At 41.7% G+C, this 26,931-nt stretch overlaps 1 protein-coding gene across 13 annotated transcripts in view; it reads right to left on the reverse strand.

The window, feature by feature from the left end:
- map7d3 (MAP7 domain containing 3) overlaps positions 1 to 26,931 on the reverse strand; it is a 37,491-nt gene that overhangs the window by 3,253 nt on the left and 7,307 nt on the right. The window contains exons 2-19 of one of the 13 annotated variants that reach the window (XM_030062655.1): positions 20,610 to 20,711; positions 20,181 to 20,261; positions 19,378 to 19,541; positions 18,670 to 18,781; positions 16,256 to 16,339; positions 15,366 to 15,473; positions 14,356 to 14,457; positions 13,768 to 13,866; positions 10,724 to 10,849; positions 8,302 to 8,441; positions 4,603 to 4,733; positions 4,167 to 4,438; positions 2,620 to 2,749; positions 1,972 to 2,257; positions 1,620 to 1,673; positions 1,435 to 1,510; positions 1,023 to 1,212; positions 79 to 371 (exon numbers count right to left, since the gene is read on the reverse strand). In XM_030062655.1, coding sequence (XP_029918515.1) covers positions 79 to 371; positions 1,023 to 1,212; positions 1,435 to 1,510; positions 1,620 to 1,673; positions 1,972 to 2,257; positions 2,620 to 2,749; positions 4,167 to 4,438; positions 4,603 to 4,733; positions 8,302 to 8,441; positions 10,724 to 10,849; positions 13,768 to 13,866; positions 14,356 to 14,457; positions 15,366 to 15,473; positions 16,256 to 16,339; positions 18,670 to 18,781; positions 19,378 to 19,541; positions 20,181 to 20,261; positions 20,610 to 20,711 — 2,550 coding nt within the window. The remainder of the gene's footprint in view (positions 1 to 78; positions 372 to 1,022; positions 1,213 to 1,434; positions 1,511 to 1,619; positions 1,674 to 1,971; positions 2,258 to 2,619; positions 2,750 to 4,166; positions 4,439 to 4,602; positions 4,734 to 8,301; positions 8,442 to 10,723; positions 10,850 to 13,767; positions 13,867 to 14,355; positions 14,458 to 15,365; positions 15,474 to 16,255; positions 16,340 to 18,669; positions 18,782 to 19,377; positions 19,542 to 20,180; positions 20,262 to 20,609; positions 20,712 to 26,931) is intronic. The other 12 variants (XM_030062656.1, XM_030062657.1, XM_030062658.1 and 9 more) reach the window with 12 other exon arrangements.

Below are 26,931 nucleotides of genomic sequence, written 5' to 3' on the forward strand. Positions count from 1 at the left end.
ACAACAAGCACGACACATTCTCACTGAAACTATCAAGAGACTATCAACTGCGTAAAATAAACATTAAGATGTGCTCACCTGACAGGGCCTCTATTGGTTGATTAGAGGAATGCAGGGTGTTAACAGTGGATCCTGTGTCCTCAAAGGCTACCCTGGTCCCTTCTGGGCTACCGTCACAGTTGATCAAGCCCTGGTTACAGTCCTCAGCCTCGATGAGGGGCCGACCCTTTGAGTGGACGCTGAGGTCGATAAACTCCTCAAAGCTCCAGGTGCCGGTCTTACCGTTGAGACCTGGGACCAGCCCCACCTTGTTGGAGTCTTGCTCGTTCAGGAACTCCGAGCCCTCCACGAGGCGGCCCTTAGGCACTGGACTGAACAAGGGAGACAGAGGGAGGCAGGTTAGGAGTGAGCAGAGCTTGTAATCAGCCCGAAAATCAAAGCCCTACTCAACCAGATCTCACAAAGGTCCAGCTTGACACTGACTCAATGCCCAATACATTTTTTTAATCCCAAGATGAGCCCAATTTGTCAGTTTTCCCATATAAAAAACACTACTGTCTGATTTTGCCAACGACTGAACCTACTAGCATACAGCAGCTGTATGCATTTCCCTGTATCTTGATCAATTAACACCTCCATCAGCCTAGCCTTTCTGGACCTCATCAGCATCCATTTAAATTCTAAACTGTCACATTTTAGGCAGCATCCCTGGAAGTGCTTGACCCAGAATGTGTGGTTGTGCAAGATGCCCGTGTTCCTGCAGCTCAAAATAAGTTTCTTCTAGAGTGAAGACCACAACCCTGTCAAATCTGATGGAATAATTAAAAAGTCTACTCCTGGACCCAACAGGGTTTGGGTTGATATTTATAAACTGTAGGAGTGAGTGTGAGGTGTGAGGAAAAAAGCCTCACAGCATAAAATAATGTATTCACAGGAAGAGAATCTATTCCTTTATGGATGAAAAAAATCAACAAATTTCACTGTTTGTATGAGTGAGCATCCTGTGTGTCGTTCAGTCCTACCTAACTGCATGAGTCTCATCTGTGCTTATGCCATTATTATTCTCCTTGCAGTCTGTCTCTGGCTTTCCATTCACGCTGCCCAGGGGCTCTTCTCGCTCTGCCACTGGTTCGCTAGAGGACAGGCCACAACCCTCTTCGTTGGGTATGTCTGTCTCCATGGCGACATCTTCTGTTTGTGCTGTATCATCCACTGAGAAAACAAATGGATCCCAAGAGTCACGAGTCAGAGAGAGAGAGAGAGAAAAAAAAGCACACACCCATGCCAGTTATGCAAAATACATGCAAACACACAAACAGGGCGGCAGACTCTTATGTACACACTAAACCAAGAGTGGCATGGATATCCAGCTGCACACAGAAACATATATCCAGCCATCAAAGTGGCAGCTGGGTGATTGTATAAAACACTTACCCTTAGTTTCACAGTTTATCGGATCCTCTCCCTCCTCTTCATTCTCATCCTGTGCGCTTTTATCATCATCGTCTCGCTGCACAAAAGAAACAAAGAGCACATGAACAAAGACTCAGGATTGAGTAGTTTCTCCAAAGATGCTTTGTTGCCATAAAAACCTGAGTGCTTACGGAATATGACCTCACCTTTGGATCATTTTGGTCCCCTTTTCTAGTTCTCTTCATTATTTCCTCAATTCTCTGACAAAAGGAAAAAAGTATGTTAATAAAGTGTTTTTAAAAATGTATTTGATTCACTGCATTCTACACAGTGCAATAAGTGAAATTACTCAATGTTTACATTAAACCTGAATTAAAAAGTGAGACAAATAACTACAATTTAGCATGCTAGATGTGCCAGCGTACTTCGGAGTTACTTTAGTATTTAGTACTTTTATACAACTGGTAACTTATAGGATACCATCTGATATGACAAGGCTTTGTTTCTGCATTTGAATGATACAAAGATGAAAAGTTTCTCTCCTCCACTCATCCCCACCTTCTTCCTCTCCATGCGTTCCTGCTGGTTCTGCTGCATGATGCGGTCTCTCTCCTGACGGACTCGCTCTGCCTCCTCCTGGGCCTTGGCCTCAGCCTCCTCGCGTTCTTTCTGGAGCTCAGCCTGTTTCAGCGCCTCCTCTGCAGCCAGTCTCACTCTCTCCTCCTCTGCTCGGAGTGCCTCTTCCTCCTCTTTCTTTTTCCTCTCTTCTGCCAACCTCTTCTCTTCCTCGAGGCGTATCAATCGCGCCTCCTCCGCTAAGCGTTTCTCTTCTTCTTTTCTTAGCCTAGATTAGTAAAGAAACGGCAACAGACGGCTTGAATAAATGCTGAGGAATTAATATGTAAAACTTTAAAAGGAAACAAAGAGGGCTAACACTCTTCTGGTCAACCTGATTGGTTAAAGACACTTTCCAAATGTGCTTTTAATTCCAACAAAAAAAAATTATTAGCAGTGTTTCACCAGTTGGTATCCTGAACCTTGTGGTAGCCACAAAACTCGATGGCAATCTGTCTTGTTTTTTTCCTTGTTTTCATTCTTATGTATTACAGGTGTACCACTTTAACAAAGATCCTGGAAAGTATATTCACAATCTTGGAAAATATTTTTGCAGTAAATGGGGACTGAGATTTTTGTCAGCATCCTTACTTCTCCTCTTCCTCTTTCTGTATCCTGAGCTGCTCCTCTCTCTCTTTCTGCTCTCGCATCAGTCTGCGGTTCTCTGCCAGGATCTTGGCGGCCTCAGCAGCTGAGTTGGTGCCTGTTGTGGCCTTAGAGTCTGATGGAGAGAGATAGACACAGAAGATAAATTTAATAAAACAGTTTATTTCACCCATTTCTCACTGTAGAGGTACCCTGAGGACACTGCATCTGGCACTTGATGGGGCATAATGATTGGAGAATGAGGATGGAGGGAGACAGATGGCAGGTGAAGAGTAAAAGCAAGCAAAGCAGAGACAGAAAAAGAGTAAGGAAAGAAACAGCCAGACACTGTGTGAATGTGTAGGTATCACATGATCATCCCTGTGGCCGGTGAAAGAAGTCTCTGTGAGGATAAAACAAGTCAACTTTATTTATATAGCACTTTAAGCACTATTTAAATAGGTTTAAGTTGATCAACAGTGCTTTCTGAGAAAGTGGTGAACAGAGGTCAAAAATGCACACATCCATACACACTAAAACTTCCCACAAACCACCCATCCACACTCACAGACACACTTAGTCAATTTAGACATGAGAATATTCACATTTAAAAGCCAACGAGTAGAAGTGAGTCTTTCCTTAAAATCCTTAATTGTTTGTCAAAATTGGATATAAGGAGGGAGGGAGTTTCAGTCTTGGTGTGGCCACTGACAAAGCTAGTCTAGTTAGAAATCTTGATATGAATTACATGAACATGAATAAACAAATGCCAATGAATAATATGGGGTATATACCTAAATGTTTGGAGTGGGTAATGAAAATAAACCTGGCTACTTTAATCATTTCTACTTTCACACTACTGTAAAGCAGCAGTATAGCAGTATAAAACCTCAATACCAATCATCATAGCACAGCAGCATTCAAAGGGTGCGCATTAAAGCATCACTACACTATCTCATCTCCCAGAGAATGAGTCTGTCCAGCAGGTGGCAGCAGCAACAAAACCAATCCTGTAACAGGATGTGACTCCAGCTGGGAGTTAATGGCTCTCCTGGTCCACTGAGATTTAGTGAAAACTGAGCTGCTGACACATCAGTTTCCGGCTCATATTCTACCAAAGAGCTCATAACGTACACACATACACAGACACACAAAGGATTATGTTTAAGGTCTGGATATTTAAAACAATGGGAATACTCTATTTTCTTCAAACCATCCTGACTGTTGTGGAGGTTGCATTACAAGGTTCCAGCTCAAAGTGAAATGCTCAAGTACAAATATCCTGCTCATCATCATCACCATCATCACAAATATCAATATTGACTTGTTAACCTCTGCCAGCTGAATATGGTTCAGTCAAGCTCTACACAGAGCAAATATCAAACTACCTCTCATTCTGAGATTATTCCATTTTCAACATGGTAATACAATATGAAAGAAAGACATGTATTTTGAGCTGATATGAAAAACTTTTGATTATGTGCATGAACGCTGTGTTAAGTGCCCTTACACTGAGGACTGTATTATTATGATAATCAGTCAGAATTGCTAACCATCTTTCTCTTTGGTCTTGCTGGCAGAGGTCGAAGTGGCAGGAGCGCTGCTGGGGGTGGAGCTGCTCTGTGTGGCATCAGGGGACAGCGGGGCCAGAGCCTGGACAGGGGACAGTTCCTTGGGTTTAGAGTCCCTCTTGCGCAACGTGGGGGGCCCTGTTGGTGTGAGAGCTGGTTTCTGGATGGGTGGAGGTTTCGCTGATGTGGGCTGGGGGGATGGGGGCCGTTGCTTCATTGCACCAGGTGAAGGGGGGCGGGTCCGTGAACTTTGCCTGTAGCAAGAACATAAGAGGGTCATATAGTGTGGGTCATGTCCATTTGTGTCTAAAAATCTTAATGCTCAAAGCATCAGCAGTAGCATCTAGAGACACAAGCGACTCAAAGTGAAATATCTATGAATCATCCACGCTGTGTAAGAGGAGGCTTGAGGTCTTACTTGGGTGCTGCTGGAGAGGGTGTCCTCTTTGGGGTAGGGCTGGGAGCTGGAGAGGGTGAACGCTGACGTCCAAGGCCGCTGGAGGGGGAGGCGGGACGTTGTCCCCCAGGCGACGTAAATCGCTTTTCCTTCTGTTGTTCCACAGAAACGGGAGAGGAGAGGAGATGGAAATAACCATAATAAACTCTGAACAAAGATTATGTTAAGAACTCACTGCCAATTTCAACACCTATCATTACAAAATACTAATTTTATTATTTCATAAACAGCTGTATGATATGTAACTGAGTAATAATGACACTAAAAAGTCTCTAACCATCACAGATACTGACTACCATTGCTCAGTAAAATGAATGAGATATAATCAAGTCTACAAAAAGGCAGAATAAATGTGGGAAAATACCATCTCTGATTTGAAATAAATGGAAATTATTTCAAAATCTAGAAATCCTTGAAAAAAAAGAGAGAAAACAGTTTGCTGTGCATGACAGTAAAGTGACTGTATAACCATAACACTTGAATTGGTTTGTGTCTCCCTCAGTTTCACTGATGTCTCAACTGCAGCAGTCTCATATCATACAAGGTTTTAAATAACATCACAGTGCCACTGTGAAGGTTAGCTGGCCACGCGGTCACTGATGAGGCTTCCTATTCATCTATTTTTAACACACACGTGCCACGTCTGGTGTAAAATTGTCGACAGACAAGCCTAGGAAGGTCACCCATGTGGCATGCAGACAAAGAGACACAATGTATATGCAGTATATATGTAATAGTGCATATGTAACACAGTCACGCAGTACACAAATACTGCCCCATCCCTTTCTTTTGTACCAAATACACACTCAGCAGAGTTTGAATACAATGTGTTTATTGTATCTATGCAAAGCTGAACTGTCCAGCTTTCATAATAGACCAGACTAGTTGTGGTCACACAGCTTGCCACTGCTTCGTATGTAATGTGTGACAATTCTCTTGAGTGGAGAGAGGAAGATAAAGGGGACAGTGTAACAAATGAGTGGAGCTGTGGAGCAGACATAGCTCCATAATGGGGACATGAAAGTCATTTCTTATTCTTGTCAATATAGCATGAGCGCCTCTATATAGCCATAGAGACACAGTATGAAGCTCTAAGCCTGATCTCAAGGACACACACACAATCAGAAAGAGCAGCCACCAACTCAACAAACGCTCATTATATGACCATCAAAGCCCTTCACAACATCCCCTCCTAAACAAAGGAGGGCTGAGTGATTGGTAGTGGGCACCTAGTTAGAAGTACTGGATGGTGGTTCCTAGAATGATTGTAAAACAAACAAACAAATAAATAAAACTACTGTTTGTCTGGCTATCTAAACACAATGGATGTTTTAAATATAGAGCCTCAACATTTAATGACACAAAAAATGGGAAGAAAGCAAGCTACATTTGACACCCCCACTGGCTTCAGATGTGATGTAACCCAGCCTGAGAGACACACTCAGCACAGCTGACTTTAAAGATACCATTCATCCCAAGTCTCATGCAATGCCTGTGCTAGGGTGTGAATTTCACTCACAATCTCTACTTCAATCTGTGCATGTGGAGGGTAAAAAAGGACAACCAAAGGCTATTGACACATGGCCCCAGTGTCAGGGTGTGGTCTGCTTTGCATGGCCTGACCTGCCCATAATCAGGATACTGTGGGTGCCATTGTGTCAGTCTGTGACAATGTGTCCCTTCATATCCCTAAAGGGGGACGATAGCAGGCTTGTGGTTAAGGAAACAGAGCTATGCATTTCTGGATTAGAACATCAAAAGACCCACATCACAGCTGTAAGCCAGAGCTAAAACACCAACAAATCTACTTTTGTCAACTATATTCAATTAAATCCAAGCAATGTATGAATTCAAATTACCAGTGACCAGCAAAGGTCAAAGAGCATCGGCTTTAGATTTTCCTATGATTAGCATTCTACAGAAATGGTTTGACAGGCAAATGCAGCCGGATATGTGCATATAAAATCAGTGTCATTGGTGTCATTCCTTTATTTTCTCTGAGCAATGTCGTTCCAAAGTAAAAAGAGATTAATTTGTTTCTTTGGACTTCATCTGTGATTCTAGGCAGGTTTTAGTAAAGGTGTCCCTCACTTCCACAGACTAACAACAATTCATTCATGTGTCAGTTGCTGATTTTCTAGGATGATTCCATTAGTTTCAAGGAGGATTGCCAAAACCTTCCCAGCAGCCTAGAATGCAAGACATTTTCATGGTATTAAAACCACTTCAGTTTAATTACACTTCAGGCCCGGTGATTAAAGGGATAAAATTACATCATGAACAGTCTTCTAATTGTTGATTTTAAACTTTTCTCTGAACTGTAATTCAAATTTCAAAGTTTTTAGATAATATAAGTGACCTTTTCCCCCCAACGAGAAACTCTTCTTCCCTATGTATAGACTTGCATGTACATGCATTTAACTAATACCCTATGACTCTGGTTTGAATATGGATTGAGATACCATCTGAAACACTCACACAGGAGATAAAGCCTGGTTACTCTATCAATAAATGCAAACAACTAACAGCCTTCATACTGTAGCAGTGTTTCATTTACCATGCTAATATTTGAGCAGCCTGCCCAGGTATATTTAACAGCACACTAAGTACATTTTTCATTTCAGATAAATTCTGGGAGCACGTATGCTTGAAAACAGGCAGGCCTTGCCACTGTAGTTTTCAAAGATATACAGGCAGAAATTTTATATTATTCACCTATTTAACATTAAGTGCCCATGCATTAACACATTTTTTGCTTCACTGAATTTTTTATATCAAAACCCTTACTTTTACTTTTTACAGTATGTCCCATGCTAATATCCTGCTTCAACAGGAAATGCATCAAATTCAGGAACCAAGATGCAACAAAAATGCTGTGTTATCGTAATGCTAAAATACTGCCAAATGCCAAAAGTGTATTAGTGAACGACAATGACCATAATTCATAGTACCCATAATGCTACATCTGTGGTCCTTTGACTTTGAATCTGATTTCACTAATCACTTAGATCCGTCAATTAATGTCACAATTTCATTAGCTTGTACTAAGATGAGAGATTTCAATGACAGAAAAAAAAAATACTGGCCTTGCTAAATGAAACTTAAATAACAAATCAGAAGTAGATTCTCCTCCCAACGCTGAAGTAAACTGTGAGAATCTCACAAGTCTGGCAGCTACTCCATCCACTGGTATTCTGTGCAGGTCTATGAGAAGTTAAAGATCTATACATACACCACATATCTGTAGCTAGGTCTGACACCCTTACACGCACATGTATGCAAAAAACATTTTTACAGATTCCAGGGAACTGCTTCAACCCTAAATATGATATCTGAAATCTATATGAAAAACACATGTCAAATAACGTTTGAAAGAAAATGCCCAGGCAGACTAAATAATGAAAACACTGTGCCAATGAGTGGTCATATGCCATATCTGCCATCTAACTAACTTATCCACTTTGACAAAGATATTTTTTGTTTTCATTAATTTGGCTGTGGTGGTCTCCTAAAACTGGAAAAATGCCCGCTTAGATAGAGAATGTACTCTTAGTGAAAATTCAACATCTGGCCTTCGTGGCTCAGTCAGTCTACAATTATCTAGAAACACTATCCTACAGTTATTCAGATATCAAATGAACATTATCATGGTGGTCTTACCAGTGGGCGGTCTAGGGCTGCATCAGCTGAGGCAGAGGTGGTCATGCCGCTCTTTTGCCGATCGATGCTGCGGCTGCGCAAGGGTCCACGCGGTGGGTGCAGGGGGCCGGCAGAGGCTGAGCGAGGACACAGGTGACACTCTGGTAAGGGACACAGTCATCGCAGGACCAGGGGAGCACAACCAATGGGAAGTGGGAGAAGCAGCCGAGTCGGGCAGCAAAGCAGCAAAGAGCAAAGGCAGGAAAAAAAGAGAAAAAGAGAGAGAGAGGAAGTGGGACAGAAAGGGGGAGAGAAAGAGCAAGAGAGACAGAAAGAGAGGGAGAGGGAGAGAGAGAGAGAGAGAGAGAGAGAGAGAGAGAGAGAGAGAGAGAGAGAGAGAGCAGACTGATAGAAAAGGAGGAGGGTGATTTTGTAAAAGACCAAGAGCAGAAAAAAAAAAAAAGCTATGTGTTAGATATAGCACCGTTAGCAGCAAACAGCTTGGTTGTGGGTCACTGAAGACACGGGGGATGGAGAGAGACAGACTCATGAGAACCTGGCACTCTGTGGGTGCCAAAGCGTCTGGACATAACACCAATCACCACAGCACAGCATTGAGTACACACCACCACAGCAACACTGAACACATATTACACAAAACCTGCCACCAACTCAGTACAACACACAGTGACACTGCACACACATGTATATATTACAAACACACACACCTGCGCCATTAGCAACACAAAATGCATGCTGGATGCTGATAGTGTCTCTTGTTATGTTCATGAATGATTACTTAAAAATGAGAGCATTCTCAGACCTTGGTAGTTTTTTCCACCTTCCCAACTCCCCATAAGTCAGTAAATGTAGCATTTGTTGTGGTTTTGACAGCGGTGATCCTACAAGCTGACAATGCTACTGCCAAAGAATGTGACACAAACAAAACAAGAGGTGAAATGCTAATCTCCATTGTATGTAAACTGGACAGACTTAACTAGAAATGTTGTGTAAAAAAAAAATCATTAAAAGCATTGCCTCAAGAGTTTAAGAATTTCTATTCAGCTAGTGGAGGAAATAAGGTTGGTCCAGTGGTTGTAAATTTGCTGTGTCAGATTGAGGGATTAACTGTGGTAATCCTGAGACCTGGAGATCTCTCCCTGCTAGTGCCAGATCACAAACGTGGTCTATAATTTATCCTGACTGTATGCTGAGCAGCTACAGCAGTGATGAAATTCACCCTGTCACAGCCTGCCACAGTTGCTGCTAATGTTTCTGCACAGGCTATAGTCAACAGACAAGCTATAGTTTTTTATTAGGTTGTAATGACTGGTTTATAAACACTACATCCTCAAATTAAGACTGGGAATATAGTTTTAGTTTTGCTGTGAGTCAGTGGTATGCTGTGTGATTCTTTTCAGCTCTTTTTTTAAAAAAAAAAAAAACCTCAACAGACAAAGGGGAGAATTCATCAGTGGAAGGGTCAGAGGACTCATCACGGGTTGTCTAAACTGAGAATAAAAATACATATAATCTATATCTATATTGAATCACAGTCTATGTACTGTAGATTATTTCCATCCCATTCTACAAACAACAACTTACGAATCTTGAGCATGTAGGTCAGCCAGTCAAACAGAGAACCCCACATATATGGTTTCAAAGAATATTTTACTACATAAACTCCAGCCTAAAAACGAGTGTGGGAATGTGAACAAGCCGAGTTTAATTGGTGTGACTCAAGATTTTAACGTTCTATAAATTACAGCCTTTACTCTTTCAACACTCCAGAGTCCCTAGCTCTCTGGTGTCACGACCAGAACGCGTGCAACGACACAACAGTCTCATTCTCACGCAACCAGAACCAACAGGTAAGCAGCTTATAGCAAATCTCTTGGCATGGACCCGGAGGCTCCTCCGACGTACAGAAACACTCCCACCCAAATCTGCGCTCTTGGTTCAGTCCAGCAAACAACAGTCAATTGTGTCAGATCTGAGAGTGCATGTGAGCTGGACACAGGCAGCGTTTGTGTGTGTGTGTGTGTGTGTGTGTGCGGGTTTGTGTCAATATTTAGAGTGTGTGACTGTGCTTTCTCACATGAGCGTACTTTACTGCAAATAATTACTGTACATTACGTAAATAGCCTGTCAACACGAGAGTGGCTTCTATCTGCTGAGAGCGATGCAGCTACTGCCATGACTATAATTCAACTAGCACCAAAAGCGACAGCACAAGGCCACAGTGAGCTTGGAGAGGATTGTTCCTGTTGCTGCAGTGTTTAAGGGTCTGCAGTAGGGCAATGGGGTGAGTTCAGAGCTAGTTAACTGATAATGGGATTTAGTGGGCTGACTTTCTAGTGATAATAAGAAGGTGAGGAAGGATGACAGGGACCTGTATAAGGGCATCCCCTCTCTCTGTGAGAGTCTCCAAGGTGGAGGTTACCTGGGGCATCTGGTCCTTCAGCAGACAGGACGGCAGCACTCTTGCTTCTAGCTAGTGAGGCCTGGGTGGGGGTGAGCAGACGACTAAGGACCCCTCCGTCCACAGTGCCACTCAGGGGCCTGCGTGCTACACGACCGAAAAAAAAAAATCACCCCGCAAAACAGTAGAAGGGAAAAGGTAGGCCAAGAAAAGTGGACAAGAATGGGGGACAGGAGGGCAAGACAAAGAAGGGGGTGGGGAGTGAGTGAAGTTCAGAGGAGTCACCATGTGATTTAACCAACAAGACAGAATCAAAATGAAAAGCCGAAGGTTATGTCTCAATAGTCTTAAATGGGTTCTTTACCAACAGTCTTTTCACTTTTCAAAGATATCCAGGATAATGAGAAAAGTCAAAATCAGCAAGGAAAGGAAGCCATGGAAGAGTATTGAGACACACACCAAAGACTGATTGTCCAATAATGTAAAATAAACAAACAGTAATCAAAATGGACAACAAGGTCAAATCAGTGGTTCCTGGATGAAGAGGGAGGTGTGCTGATGGGGAAAAACAAACCATTAGTGAAATCCTAAGAGAGGAGAGGCATACTTGGTAGGGAGGTGAAGAGACAAACAGAACAAGGACTAAAAGTGGAAAGGCAAGTGACTGTGACCAGGCAAGTGCTCTTTAGCATCAACTGTGCAAATTCTTGTACAGTTTAGATAAAGAAGGCGCCAAATTTGATTCATTAATTTAAAATGAGGCGGCTGACTGCACAGCTTGCTTAATGCTCCACAATGGACAGTATTGTAAATGTCAGCATCTTATGAATGCACTACTGTGGACATCAATTTGACAGCAGAAACAAAGAGCTCTTGCTTCCATGAAAAAGAAGAATCAACAATTCCCCATTAGGGTATTTTTGTGACCTCAGCTGCACAGTGGAAATCATAAAAGAAGTATGTGTTAAAGGTGTTAACATGTTAAAAGGGGTGATGTTGCTGTGAGTCCTTATAATTGGCATTTTAAATGAGGACGCTTGCAGAGTCACACTTCGTTCTAGGGCCCTGACAGACACGACATCTGCTGCTGACAGACTTGTTTGTTGACTGCTGGGTCCCTGGAGCATGGCAGCGCAGCATGCTGCTCTGGGCCACTTGGTTGAGAATCTGACTTTTTAGTTAGTGATGAGGTTACAGTTATGAAGAGAGTGGTGTATGGATTATTTAAGCCTATATAGGTTTAAGAAAACAGTATTTTAAGAGACACATGCTGCTAATTGAGTTTTTAATTTATGTCAGTGACACATCAGTGTGAATGATGTCTGTGTTGCATTCGTGCACAGGTTAACCACAAAACACACATAGCTATTAACAGGTGTTAGGCCAAGGACAGGAACAATGTTACTACTCATCATGTGCATGTACAACTTGACATAGCTATAGGACAAACAAAAGCATTGGTGGTTAATAGCATAACAAAGTCTCTGGTCAGAGGCTCTGGTCATTTCTGTGCTCTGGGGATGCTACAGTGAGATGGCACTGACACACACCACACTGAGGCACAAGACGAGTGACTTAAATCCAGCTATAACGTCATCTGGGGAGGGAAAAAACACAACAAAAACATTGTAACAAATAAACAAAACATTGTGTTAGTTGCACGCATGGCACACAAAGGACCAATTCCTGGAGTGACGCTGGGAGAAACAACAGCTAAAACAGATTGAAACAAGATTAGCTGGCACTGAACGCTTCCACACAAAAAACACTTAGATCTGGAAGTGTTAGACAAAAAAGACATAAGGCACCAGCACAGAATTCACAGTAAAGCACAGACAGAGGAATAAGATGCAGGTAAGTTGAGTAGTTGGTTTAAAGTGATAGTTCAATAGTCAATGGGTCTCATTCATGAAATATTTGTAAATTTGTGAGCATATTTGTGCATAAAATTGGAAAAGAGGAATGACAGTGATGCAGAAAGGGTAATAATACTCTGTGCTAGTGTCAAATTAACACTTAATTCTATTCAGCAGCAGATGCACAGCCATACAAAAATGAGACACAGATGAATATCAAGGAGCAGGTGAATGCCATCATGCTGAACTATGCAATTTAAGCTAAAAGTGATTTAAAAACTGGTCACCATAAGGCAGATTGCAGACAACCAAATTAATATGAAAGCCACAGGACAAGGCCAGGGAGCAAGTGCTGCTGTGTTCTCCCAAACTGGTCAGTATCTGGCATTGTACCAGATGGGGACGGTGACATCATACCCGGCACTGAAAGTATTCACCAGCCAGTAGGCTCAAGGGAACAGAACTCTAATTAGATTGTGGTGTGACTGGCAAGCAAATGTCCCTCCACTTCTGCTCACTTTCATTTAGGTCCAGATAGTTTGATACTTTGTAACATTTTAGCCTTTTAAAGCAATAATTACAGAGTAAAAGAACATTGATCGATCAATTTAAATAGCATCTACCTCAAATTAATATTATTATTTTTTAAAATATGGCTTTTTTGTGGGATGTAATAATTTCAGGAAAAGTAGGCACTAGGCATATGTTCACAGTAGTCTATTTAATGTTGCTTTATGTAGTGGAAAACTAGTCATGACATCAAAGATGAACTGTGGAGTTTCTTTGGTTTGAGAAAGGTGAAAATTTGAATTGAATATCAGAACACACACACTAAACGTGTCATCAGTACACAAATGTGTAAATTTCCCTGTTAATGTGTTTTGCTCAAATGTGTTCTGCTCATGTTTCATGAATGAGACCCAAAAAGCGAAACATCTGTGTCAAAGACAACATGGACAAAAAAAGGAAAAAGATGGAAAGAAGAGTGGGCAGGTTTCAAGACCCATATATTTTCTTGGGACTCAACTGAACCAAATGAGAAATATCCCTCTCATTGCAGCAGAAAGTTTGAGGACTTAAAAAATGAACGGATGCAGAGTGACTGAGCAGATGACATCAGAGATGCATGCTTGTTATTGACAGCAGCAGGCCTGAGCAATGCAGGTAAGAACGATAAATAACTTATTTTTGAATGTTCATGCTAGCCACCTTGGTCATCCGAGGTCCCCTTATCAGGCTTGGCAGGGGCCTGTGCTCTGCCCACACCTACTCGTGTGAGGGAGGAGCTTCTCTTCTTCAGGGTGGGGCCTACAGACAGGAGAGTCAGGTTACAGCCAATCAGGCACAACGAGGAAGTTACAAGGAAGTCCCCAAAGTACCTTTACAAGTAATATGCATTTCATTTGGCTACAATGTGTTATGTGAATAAGTAGGTTAGGATTGAAAGCAGCAGTTGACAAACTTAAACAGACTGTGCCTAAGCACACAGGCAGCATGAAAACTGTTCTACCCGATCTCATCACTGATTTAGAACAGAGAACTAAAGGATTAATCACAACACCCATAAACTAATCAGTGCTTAAACAGCCATTAGCTTGTAGCAGTATCTATTTTTTCAGTATGCTGTATGCTTGTCATAGCTGTGGCTGAGCTCCATGCATCCACTGGGAAGGTTATTTCTAATTTCAGTTGAAAGTTATGTACTGTTTCCTGTGGAAACAAAGATGCTTCAGGAAACAGTGCACAGTATCAGTAGTTAAAGAACCCAGTATGGGATGGCGAGGCGATCTTCTGCACCTGTCTTTTCCACCTGAGGCTTATTGCTGTCTTCCTTAGTGGCCTGAGCAGCATTGCCATTGCTAGGCAACCGGTTACAAGATGAGCTCCTCCGTTTAACACCTGAGAGACAATGATGAAACACTCACGGTGAAACGACACAGCGCTTTTTCTTCTGAATGGTACAAATGCCTCTGTTAAAATTAACACACACCCACGCACACTTCATGAGAGCACCAAGGACCAAGGCTGCAGTGAATTATTATTACAAACCCACCCCCACCCCACCCAATGTACCTACATTTTTTAAAATGTATTCATAACCCTGGAAGAGGAAATGGGTGGAGGAATTAAACACAGAGGAGTGGAGAGGTTGAGGAGAGAAATCAGCAATATCAGAGAGGACACATGGTCCTGGCAGCCCTCTTGGCCTTCAGAGAAGAAAAGAAATCTGTGGAGAAATATGATTCAACCCTTTATGCTGATTATCCTTTCTGTAAGTCAAATGCACTTGTAAATCAGAACAGGCAGTGGCACATTGTGAATTGAAAGAAATAGGCTAATACAGCACTGAATCAATCAGAGGATATTAATTAACAGATCACTGTTTGGTCCTTAGAACCATTAGTGATTCTGCAACTCTGATCTAACATACATAACAGATGTGTGAGGTAAATGGATGCAGCTCAATCAGGAGGTCATGCTGGTTTATCATTGGCTGGATCCAGAGAGAGGGTGCTAAGGGATTGGTTTACCAGTCCGTCTGTGCTCCAGTGAGCTTGTGTGTCAAACCCTGGATATGAAGAAGAGAGGGGTAAGAGTTCACCCTGAGCTAAGACTTAGCACTTGGCAGTGAAGGTGGGTTGTTGTTGTCTACAGTTCAGACGGGTGCCAGATTTCAGTGCATGTTTTGGGCTGAATCCTTACAGACAAACGTGTTGATACGGGCTGATAACTAACACAATCTGGAGGACACCAAGACACAGTACTGGAAAGGAGGGAGGACGAAAGGAAAGACGAAGGAGACTTACTTTTGTCGGGAGATTTCACAAGAGTGGCAGAGGAGGAGGATAGGCGCTTGTTGATACCAGCCTCGGACGGCTGTTTCAGGTTCATGGTGGATGTGGAGCGCTTGTCCACTAAGGGGGTGGAGGAGAGACAGACAAGGGAGGAGGGGTTTACACAGGAGGCTGGCCAATGGGAAAGGGCAGTTGGAAAGACACAGAGGGAGCACAAGGTTTTGCAAGGTCCTAATACCCTGCCCAAACACTTAACTCAGACAAACAATCCTAAGAAGGCTAAAACTCTAAGAAGTCTAAAACTAATACATATGAAAGTAGATGTATCGATCTAATACACGTACAATACACAATATATAGGCACCATTTTGAATTAATACATTTTCAACAAAAAAGTGTACATTTTCAAAGTCAAATGTCCAAATGCCAAAACAAAGCCATTCCATTTTACCAACAAGCACATTCGTTAGTAAGAGTAGGAAAAACCTGTGTGCTGTGCTAAATATTACACTCAACAGATGCATAACTCACAGCATCAAAAACATTAGAAAGTTCATGCCAAGAGGAAGCAGATGTGATATTAGTTGTCTTGAGTTTTGCGTGCCTTTTAAGTTGGGGTTGTGCTTCCATGTGACCTGGCCTCTTGTGACCTGGAAGTGCTTGAAAGTGAATGAGTGAGTGAGAAACCAAAAGCTACTTTTTCAGTTATCCAGTGAACCAAAATGTGCACACCCACAGGACAGAGGCTCAGGATGAGGAAAAATGTTAGTGAGATACTGCCAGTTAGGAGTGCAGGTGGGGCTTGGTGTGAAGAATAGTAGGTAACCAGTCTAGAGTCTCAGTGCCAGAGCCATTCCATGCTGTGCTGCTACAATGGTGGACAAATTATCAATAGTCAAAACCTTGTTGCTTCCTTGGAGGCTTTTCTGGCGAGGCAGGGGAGATTACTATAGCTACTGGTGATGTGACGCTGGCATCAGAGTCTCCTGTGGGAATAAAAAAAGCTCTAAAGGAGGAGCAATGAATGTCAGTAGATGAGACACATCCTCCTTACAAGTAGAGAACAGGACATGAAACTTGGCGTACTACCATCAGTAAACTGACCGATTTTTACAGCACTGCTCACAACAACTCTGACAACATTCCAACACATGTTGACATCAGTTATGAATATTAACGGTAGTTTCGACCAAAGATTCAGGACGCGACAAGTTGAAACTTGTAGCTACTTGCAAAAGAATGTAGTTTGCAACCTTATGAAACCTGCAAGTTTACCCCAATGAGGCTAAATTTTATTTCCATAGCAACAACTCTACTTTACTTCTGTGTTTCTGTAGGCTTTCTGTAACTAGATAGTTTGCAGTGCAGCTCCATGCTGCCTTCACAGGACCGGAATGTCACAATATCATCTATAAAATTTTTCCATCATACTATTTACTGTTTCAACTCAGGGAGATGGATACTCTCTTACTTGAAATTAAGAATTTCTTCCTGTTGAAAACATTAATTTCTCCCAAGGTGACACTGTGAATGTTGTGATCGCTGTGGTCAGAAATTTACAAAAGAGATATTCCGCAGTCAAACTTCCACTGAAAGCAAATTACCATCTTGCGCATCCAGATACACACTGGTGCCATCGGTGTGGAGGTAAACAAAGCTGTATCATAGTAAATGCTACATAAAATATCTAATACTGATCAGGATAATACACAGAGCAAACACCCACCTCCGAACCTGCATTTCACCATTGGACCACCTTATAACACTGCTTTTTGACAACAGGTGAGATCCAGACTGTAGATAACAAACACTTTACAAAACTATAACGTTCTGTCAGGTTGTAAATCTTTGGTCTAAACTGGCCTTGTAAGATCAACTAAAGTAAATCTTGATGGCTGTGTTCATGTATTTCGTAGTTACAGCTGCTAGATGAGAAGATGTGTACTGATCTTAGTGGTTACAGTCTTGCTGTTAAACAAGCTGGAATTATTGTATAGAGGAGACAAGTCATGTCTCATCTATGTGTATGAGTGAGAGCGAGACAGACAGTTACACTTGTCATTTCAAAATTATTTTTGAGATCTAATGCAAAATTTTGGATTTTACGAGTTTGAGTCACTGGATGCGAAAACCTGACCTGGAAAACCTGCTGTTATGCACCTCATATGGGTGTATTTATTGATATTCATTACTGATATATTGTATTACTTTAATTCTCCCTGTCCATCTTTTAATTTTACATGAATGCTCATTGTGAATGGAATACAATGGAAATCCAATTCAAAATAGACTGGATGAAAAATCTTATGGTTAAGGATGTCATGAGCGCTGAAACTTTGGAACCAAGTTGATGCCAATAGTCAAAAAAAATGACGGTATCCATTTTTCTGTGGCAACGTAGGTACCTGATGTACTTGTTTACATTTAGTATTTATTTAGATTTAGCCTTCAGCAGGCTGTAACGTATTCTTCCAGAACTGACGGGGCAGTATGCATACGATTTATGCTTGTTCAAGTGTGCAGCAAAGAAGACACAAACACACATGAAACATGGCTCCACCAGGTGCAGCTGGAGCGGCAGCTCTGCTTTAGTTTGTCCAAAAGAAACACAGCAAGAGTCGCTGTCAGGAAGGATTTTGTGTCTGAGACGGATGCTCAGGGGATACTAACAAATTTGCAAAACAAAATATCTAAATGGTGCCATCAAAGCTCCCCATTAAATAGTTGTTTCTTTTTCTAATTATGTATAAGTCTACTGCAACTGAATTTCTGTGCAATCTAAAAAGTTATTATTTAATTACAGCTGACTTATTACTTGTTTTAAATACTTGAATATTCAACAGCTTTTATTAAAAGGACTGTATGTTGAAGTAAATGGGATTTTTTTTTTTCTACCATGGTATCGAAATGGGCATAGAGAATCATGGAAATTCACTGGTATTGGTATTGACTACTGAATTTCTGGTATTGTGACAACCTACTTATGATACACGAATACAAAAAGTATTGGCTATCATTGGTGCTATTAATAGCTAGTACTTCAAAGCTTGGTAAGGCAGCAATTAAGTCGCAATAAGTTTCAAGCTTGGCACTTTTCCTCAGGCAGCAAATGTAATTTGAGTCTGAGTACTTTCATATCTTGTTTTGAAGATGTTACATGAGCAACTCTTTTTTTTGAGACATCAAGTCACTTAATGGGCCCTTGTATAACTTGATGATCAAATTCACACTGAAATGAAAAAGCTGAACTATAGCCACAGAAAAGAGAAAAGAAACAGTGAGGGAGGTGTTTTTCAGAGGGAGCATGGATCCTTACCTGTTCGTCCACCTGAGTCGCTGGATAGTCCACCCCAGGACCACCTCTTCTGCCTCTGATCCACTCTCTGGCTGCGCTCCATCGTCCGCCGCATCACTGCCTCATAGTGCTCCTGCAGCATAATAGAATAGAAAACATAGACGAACATAAATGATCCACAACAGAGCGACATTTTCTGCTAAAATTAAAGTAAATGTAACAAAAACTGCAATCTGTGGTAATAGAGGATATCTGTTCCAAATCTTCATTTGTTTTATTCCACTGTTAAACCTGATATCAAAGTTTAACAGTAAAACTTTTAGATAAGAAGAAATCATATCAACCCATTATCATTATGTACATACAGTATAATGCATTAGACAGGTGTATTACAAGCCAAACATCATAAAAGTTTCCTGTAGGATCTGTTGAGAGGAACAGAAAAACGGAAACAGGGAGTTATTTGGGCTCTTAGGCTAATGGCTGCAGGGTCTATTATTATATTCCAGGATTAGCTCCAATGGATGACAATGGGTCTTACTTGGATATTTATCATGATATTTGGACAGTTGTTCTGAATTACAGTTTTTTAGTCCTGACTTTTCTTTAAACACCTTCAAACTTCCTGTGTGGCCACGGTAGCTAAATGAAAGGAAGACTAATATAAGAATAATACAAGCACAGCCCTGAAGATTACAGGCCTGCAGCACAAGCTGATCCTGCAGCTACCTTTTCCTCCTCTTGTTTCTGCTTCCTCTTTTCCTCCACAGCTGAGCGTCTCTGCTCCTCCTTCTTGCGCTGTTCATCGAGCTTCTTCTGACGCTCCTCCATCTGACGTTCCACTTGCAGCTTGGCCTTACGCTCCCGCTCAAGGATCTGAGACTTCTGTAAAGCTTGTCACACACATTGGCACACACGGATATCAAATGTGTGCATGAACAAGAGAAGAGACACATATTGTTTTGTTATCTGTGAGCAGCTCACAGACCATGCCTGCAAAGTAAGAGGCAACAGCATTTGGCATTATGTCATTATCAGCAGGCCTGCACTAGAACTCATGGGAGCATGTTGGTTAACTTAGCTTTACTTTAACTAAATAAATAAATACATACATACATAAACAAACAAACTAGCCAACTAACAAACAAAGTATGTCTAAGGAGTTTTGTGCTACATAAAATGACCACTTCATGTAGGTCACTTCCTCATGTTATCAGTTTAGGAACCTATTAAATTGCTAATAGTGCAAGATGATTCTGGCATAATGCACAGAATAGTGTTTTGCAACCATATAGGACCTTTTCATCTGGACCTAGGTTTTATGCACAACCCTTGTTATGCTAAAATGTCCCTAAGGATATATGCACCCACTGAGAACATGCTTTGCTGCTTCAAAGATGTGACTTCCTGTGTTGACAAGAAATATTCCCTAGTTTTCTAGATGCATTCTGACACTGCCAATTATACATTACAGCCGGGTAGATTCAGGTGGCTTTGGCTAACCAGAGCAGAAACTGGAATCTCTGTCTTACCTTGTTGTTTCTCCGCCTCCTCTCGCCTCTCCTTTGCCACTCGCAGTCGGTCGTCTATTCTAAGTGCGGCGCCGTCAATGACTGCAAACACACACACACACACACAGGTTACTTCTCATTAGTCACACAAACACGTGTAGTAATGCACATGCAAAGGACATGGTAGTGGATTACAATGGCTCGCAGTATCATAAGGGCTTTGCATCTGACAATCATGTGTGCATGTGACCACCATTAATGAGCTTTGCCTTTGTTACAGTAATAAGATGATGACTGAGGGTTAACTACAGTAAGCCTTAATGAGAAGGTGGTGGAAGTGAATTATGTAACTTTAAATAAGTCTGATTACTGAAGATAAGACAGCAGGTAGGGCAGTACGTGTTAGAACCACTGTGTGTGTGTGTGTAATTTAGTGTGGTTGTCGATTACCTGGCCTAGAACCCTGAGGTTTAGCTGGTAAGTTGGCTGTAGGTCCTGGGCTGTTCCCTGCTAGGCTGCGCCGCTCTTCTGCTTGTGCCTGTGCGGCTGCAGCTGTAAGCAGAAATAAAGACACACAAACACATTAGTTACAGCAATATCATGTCATGTCTAACAAAGCAAGAATATTAATCATATCAGTGAAATAGAGTGCTTTTGGAACCACAAGCCGAGCAAAGTCTAGATCAGCCGTTTTTTCCTCTGTGCTTTGTTTGTTCTCTATAGGAATGCCAGTCCTAGAGAGATCCAACGGATTTGAAGCTACAGAACAATCCAGCTATTCAGCCAGCCGGCATAACCCCCAGCTCATGGTCAGCCCAGTGGCTAGCCATACACTGCTCTCTGCGGCATGCCAGGAGGGATGGTCTGCTGCGAGACAAATCTCTGGAATCAAACCCTTATGAGCTTTCTAGAGTCGAGCTTGTGTGCAAAATGAACTGAACACATACATGCAAGTGAACACATGTTCTCCACAAGATAGTACCCCTACCTGCTCCAGGGGCAACACATTAAGGGTGCCTTCAGACCAAATCCGGCAATGTGTGAAAAACCTCAGTCATTTCAAGCATTAATGGGGATAGTGCATATGGGGTGTGGGTGTGCATACCACATGGGGTTCAGGAAAAAGGAAAAAAAAAAAAAAAAAAAAGCCATCATTGTCTGACATGACGGTAAACCTGAATCAACTTTTGCACATCATGCTGCGGTGGCAAATCACATAAGCTCACCATCAAACTGAAGATGCCCTCGAGAAGAAGAACCTTGTTTACCATGTAGCACTGTAGCGTTAGAGAGTACAAAGATGTTCAGGGTTTCTGCAGGTTTCAACAAGTTAAATTTTAGACTTTTTAAGTCCACTCTGAATGCAACATAAGACCTATCTCATGTCCACTCTGGCTAAAAAAGTATGATGACATGAACATGAACATTCAGTTGAATGTGGCCATACACAGAATTGAATGTACACAAGAGTAGTGGCTGTTTCATGTCAGTGGACTAATTTGCCTAATCTTCACGGGTCTTTAGAGCGCAGTGGAAACACAGATAACAACAGGCTGAAGGAACCTTTTATTTCCTTGAAATGTACCAGGTAATTTGGGTGGAAAACTGCCTATAGGGACAGAGACAGAGACAGAGAGGTGTGTGCAGTGAGAGACCGAGCAGGGTGTGTGTGTGTGTGTGTGTGTGTACAAAAACTAGGCTAAATTCTTCTGAGCTCAGTCTGAGTGGAGACGCCACGCTAGCTCACACACAACGTGACACACTGGCTGGGTGTTCTCAGATAAATTCTGACCAGACTGCACAGTTTGCGTTACTGTTTATTGGTTCGATGTTGGTTTCGTTTTGTAGTTTTGTTACAGCGTGATCGATACAAATTTTTCCCCAAAACACTTAAAAAATGAAGCTGAAGTTAATCTAACTTCATAAAAGTACAATAACCGTTAAAATCCAATTATTTTTTAGGATCTGGCAAAATCATATTTAAGACATTTTAAGGCCTAAAATTCAGATAGAATTTTAGACTTTTTAGGACTTTGTAAAGGACTTGCATAAATCCTAGAAAATACCAACACAAGGGAAGTACATTTCTCTTCGTTTGAATGTTAAAGTAAAGTTAGAATTTGTTGTTGGCTTTCCGACTCATTTCACACTAGAAGAGTGCATCAAGCTACCCTATGTGCTGAGCAAAACTCAGGTGAGACTCAGTAGCCATTTGTATTGTCAAATTCTTTTCAAATTACAAATTAAATTACTGTACAACTCCAAAAGCCTGTCAAGTTTGCTTTTTTTCATGTTACCTCTGCATATCTGTTTTACTTTATTATACACATTATACCAGTAGTCAGGAACCTATGGCTGGCGAGCCATTGCTAGTTGTTTACCAGAAGTCATATGGCTGTCAACAGAAACCACGTTTCAAAAAGAACACAAATTAAAAAAGCAAAATTCAAAATTCCTATTAAGGTCTCTTTCTCACACAGACACACGCTTCTCTCACTGCACAAACCTCTCTCCATCTCTGTCCCTATGGGCAGTTTTTCACCCAAATTAGCTGTACTCCAAGGGACTACATTTCAAGGAATTTAAAGGATCCTTCAGATTACTGTTGTCTGCGTTTCCATAGCGGTCTAAAGACCAAGAAAGATCATGCAAATTAGTCTGCTAATGTATGAAACAGCAATATCTGTCATGTTTTTACAGTCATGAAGCATCCGGCTATTTAACCTATTTTAACCCCTGCTTGTTAACAGATTACATCAGCCTCTGACACGTTTTACAGTGTTTTTCTCCAGTGTGTCTGCCCTGTGTTCTGTTGACTTTCTTAGTCAGCAGTGTATTTTTTAAACTGAGCCCAAAAAACGCAACATGCGTTTTCACCCGCGATTGAAGCAAACACAAAGCTCAATAGGTTTAAAAAAAAAAAAAAAAAAAACATATTAGGCCAATAGGCCCAGTTGTATGATTGTGGAGAGAGAAACAGAGAGAGAGAAAAAATAGCAGTGGTCAAGCAAGCTAGCCAGTGAATGAAGTGAGGGAGCAGCGTATAGCGACCCTCACTTGACCACCGCTGGTAGAGCAGCGAGCTAGACAGTGAATGAGAAGAGAATACAGAAGTAGCGATAACAACATTTTGAATAACTGCAACCATGAGGTTCATCATCATGCAGTCATTACTGTGCACAAAAGAGGCTGATAGGTCCAGTAGTTTGCGACAATAGTTGCAGACAGACTCATACACACACCTGACCTAACGCATGATCCCCCCCAGACATGGCCTGGCAGAGATAAAAAGACAAGAGAAAGACAGAGTGCAAGAGAGCTGAGAGCAGTACTGAGAGAGAGAGAGAGAGAGAGAGAGAGAGAGAGAGAGAGAGAGAGAGAGAGAGAGAGAGAGAGAGAGAGAGAGAGAGAAGTGGTCTAGCAAGCTAGAAAGTGAATGAAAGGAGGGATCAGCAGTAGCAAGAACAAAGCGGTGAATGTGAGAAATACTACAATGTTTTCTGGTAGTTTTACAGAAGTTATGTTCTAAAGCTCAATTAAAGAGTTCAACACGTCCGCACAACCCTGCAGGAAGGTGCTGAAGTTTACAAAGATAATACACAGGCTTAAGACCACTTAATGAATAGCATAATATCCTTCTAAATCCTCATAAACTCATCTAGTGCAACCACTGGGACTGCTCATGCCCACAGTCTGTCTACCCAGCACCTGTGGCCTTAGGGGATACAAAGAGGCTATAAGTACAAATAAATCATCATTCAGCCAGCAGGTTCAGTGGCAACTTTTTCTGCCATAACTAGACAAAGCAAAATGTAATCGCGGAGAGATAGGATAAGATAGGGACAGGAAGGAAGGAAAATGGAGGATGTGATCAAGTTCTATGAGCTGTGGTAGCAGCCTTATCCCTGCTCACTTTCCCCCTGTGTGTGTGTTCAGCATTTCAGGACTGCTGACAAAGAGGCAGCGGGATCGTCAGTCATGTGATATTCACATTATTGATGAACACTTGAGCCAAGGTTCAATGGTCTGAAAGTCTTCTCCCTCTCAGGCTGCAGAATTAATTCTACATGACTGTATACTGAAATTTTAGTTCAACTGCAACAATTAATTGCATACTTCAACAACAAAAAATCATCAACTTTGCTTTAAAGCAGCAATAAGTAATTTCTGACCACTAGAGGGTGTTGAGAGCTCAAACTCCATTTGCACACAAACAAAGTCAGACTTATTTCCGGGTTCATGACAGTTTGGTTGTACAAAACCAAAAGGTAAAAAAAAAAAACAAAAGATGAAAATAAGGGATAGATTTCACTCTCAATGGTTTTGTAGGATTATTTAGATTATTTTGTCTCTGACCCCCAATTCAAAAATTTGGTGAAGCTGCAAACTTTCAGCGACGAAGGAAAAACCTGCTTTGAATAAACTTTTTCTGTAACCGCGACGCATTCTGGAAAAATGACTGACCTGAACTTTGGATGTGTTTATCTGCAGAATGTGTAGTTTCAGAAACACTTTAAATGAAATAGAGAAGGCAGGGGGTGAAGTGAGAGGTAGAGCGCACTGGTTTTATGCTGCAGAGAGAGAAGCGGGCAGAGTTACATTCTGGGCCAAAATTTGATGACAAAACGAAAATGGGCTGCAAAATGGTTGGACCTAGCAACTCACTATAGGTTTACATAATTAGGGGTACAACAATCTACATAAAGAATAGGTTAGTTTCAGGATTGTTAATTGGTTCTGAAACCGCTTACTGCAGGCCCTTTTCTTTAATAACCAAATCAATTATACCCCTTTTCCACCAAAGTGGTTCCAGGGCTGGTTCGGAGCCAGTGCCTGACTTAGCACCAGTTCTTTGTTTTTCCACCGCCCAAGCACGGGCCAAACTGGTTCCAAATTGGTTCCTGGCAAGCACCAACTTCGAGCAGCGGCTAAACAGGAGCCAGAGAGAGAACCGATGACGCGACCCACCACGTCATTGGTGGGCGGGGTTACAGACCCAAACGGGAACAGCGAACGCTATAAACGTAGTTAAGCAACAAGCCCTGAGAAGCCGTGGGTTGCACTGATTTTACAACGGCATGGAACGCGGCTCAGCCAATCATATTTAAGGATGGGAACCACCCGTTTTATAACTAAACATAGTTGTCATTCGTTCCGACCACGAATACGATGGGTAGCCGGCAATAATTGTGTTTTTCGCCTCTGGATTGCAGTTTAGGCTTGTAAAGACACAAGCAGTATTTGCATCGCTAATAAATCCAGATACTGCTACACCTGGGGCCAGAAACTGTATTGGGAAGAGACTCACTGATCAGTTTCACTGGCTTCAGGACAGTACGGGCGGACAGATACAGAGACGCTGCAACCACTGTATTGTATGAGTGTGCAATTTTATGTGTGTTGAAGTGATGAAGCTGCCATGACAATGTAATTTCCTGCAAAGGATTAATAAAGTATCATTCATTCATTCATTCATTCATGTTGGTTATTGTGATTCTGAGCGAGCGTCTCGCGCACCCACGTCATCACGTTTCCCACTGAAGTAATGACGTGGCTCTGACTTGGCTCCGGTTGGCTCTTGACCGGTGGAAAAGCAAACCGGTTCTTTGTTGGAACCAGTTAAGCACCAGCTCTAGCACCAGCATCGAACTAGCACCACGTTCTTTTTGGTGGAAAAGGGGCATTAGATGAATAAAAGAACAAAACTTAGTCCATCCACAAGCTAGCCATTATGTGGGAAATACAAATGAAACAATAAGAGCCACTTTCAGTATGAACATAGGACACTGCAAGAAACTTAAACTAAATGCAGCCAACGGGATTTGTCTGTCAAGATGAATAACACACTGGCCTGTGCAGTGCAATGTCACAGAGCAGACAATCCCACACTAACCAACTGTACAGCACAATAGTGATGCCTCTCCCTCATTCAGCAGGGAGACAAGACAAGAAAGGATGACCTTACACTCTGCTCTCTTATTCTCTCTCAGCAGCGGTGACAATGGGCTCCTCTTACATGAGCTGACCCTGACAAATCGAGCAGTAGGTTCTGTTTCGTTCAGCTGATGGTCAAATATGCTTTGTCTGTTCTGAGAAGCGGGCTGTAAATACTGCATAAGGAGGTGAAGAGTCAGATATACACAGAGTGAGCCAAATATGGATTTATAAGTGGAAACAACAAGCAATAAGAAAACAAACCAGCTCCTTCCTGATAGGGATTTTAACATTCTTCGATAAAGATGCAGAAGACTAAATGAACTCCTCAATGAACGTGACACATCTCTTGTAACCAGTGAAGACAGGGGAGAGGTGTCCACCATGGCCCCTGAGGCAGAATCACTGTATACTTTAACAGAAGACCAGAAAAACAAAGCTGTGCCCAGAATCCCAGACCATAGCAGAGGTACCTGGAACTCCTATGCAGGTAGATAATACTTGCCTGAGTTGGAGTACTTATTGGACTGTAACACACAGTCCCAATATGATAAATGACTTGAACAAATGTCAACAAAATCTAGGCTATCTGATATAAATTTTAAATGACACAAAAGTGTGACTGTGCAGAATTACATTTATTCTGTGCCACAAGTCGTCCTACTTACAGCTTTGGCTTGCTAGAACATAAACTAGGGCTGAACGATATCGCAAAATAAATTAAAAAAAAAAAAAAAAAAAAAAAAACATTTAAAAATCAGATTGCATTTAACTTTGCAACATGATTCACTATGTTGGCAGGAGCCATCAGAATTTTAATTTTCCTCGAAAAAATGAT

This window comes from Myripristis murdjan, chromosome 10, assembly GCF_902150065.1.
Source record: "Myripristis murdjan chromosome 10, fMyrMur1.1, whole genome shotgun sequence".
NCBI lineage: Eukaryota > Metazoa > Chordata > Actinopteri > Holocentriformes > Holocentridae > Myripristis > Myripristis murdjan.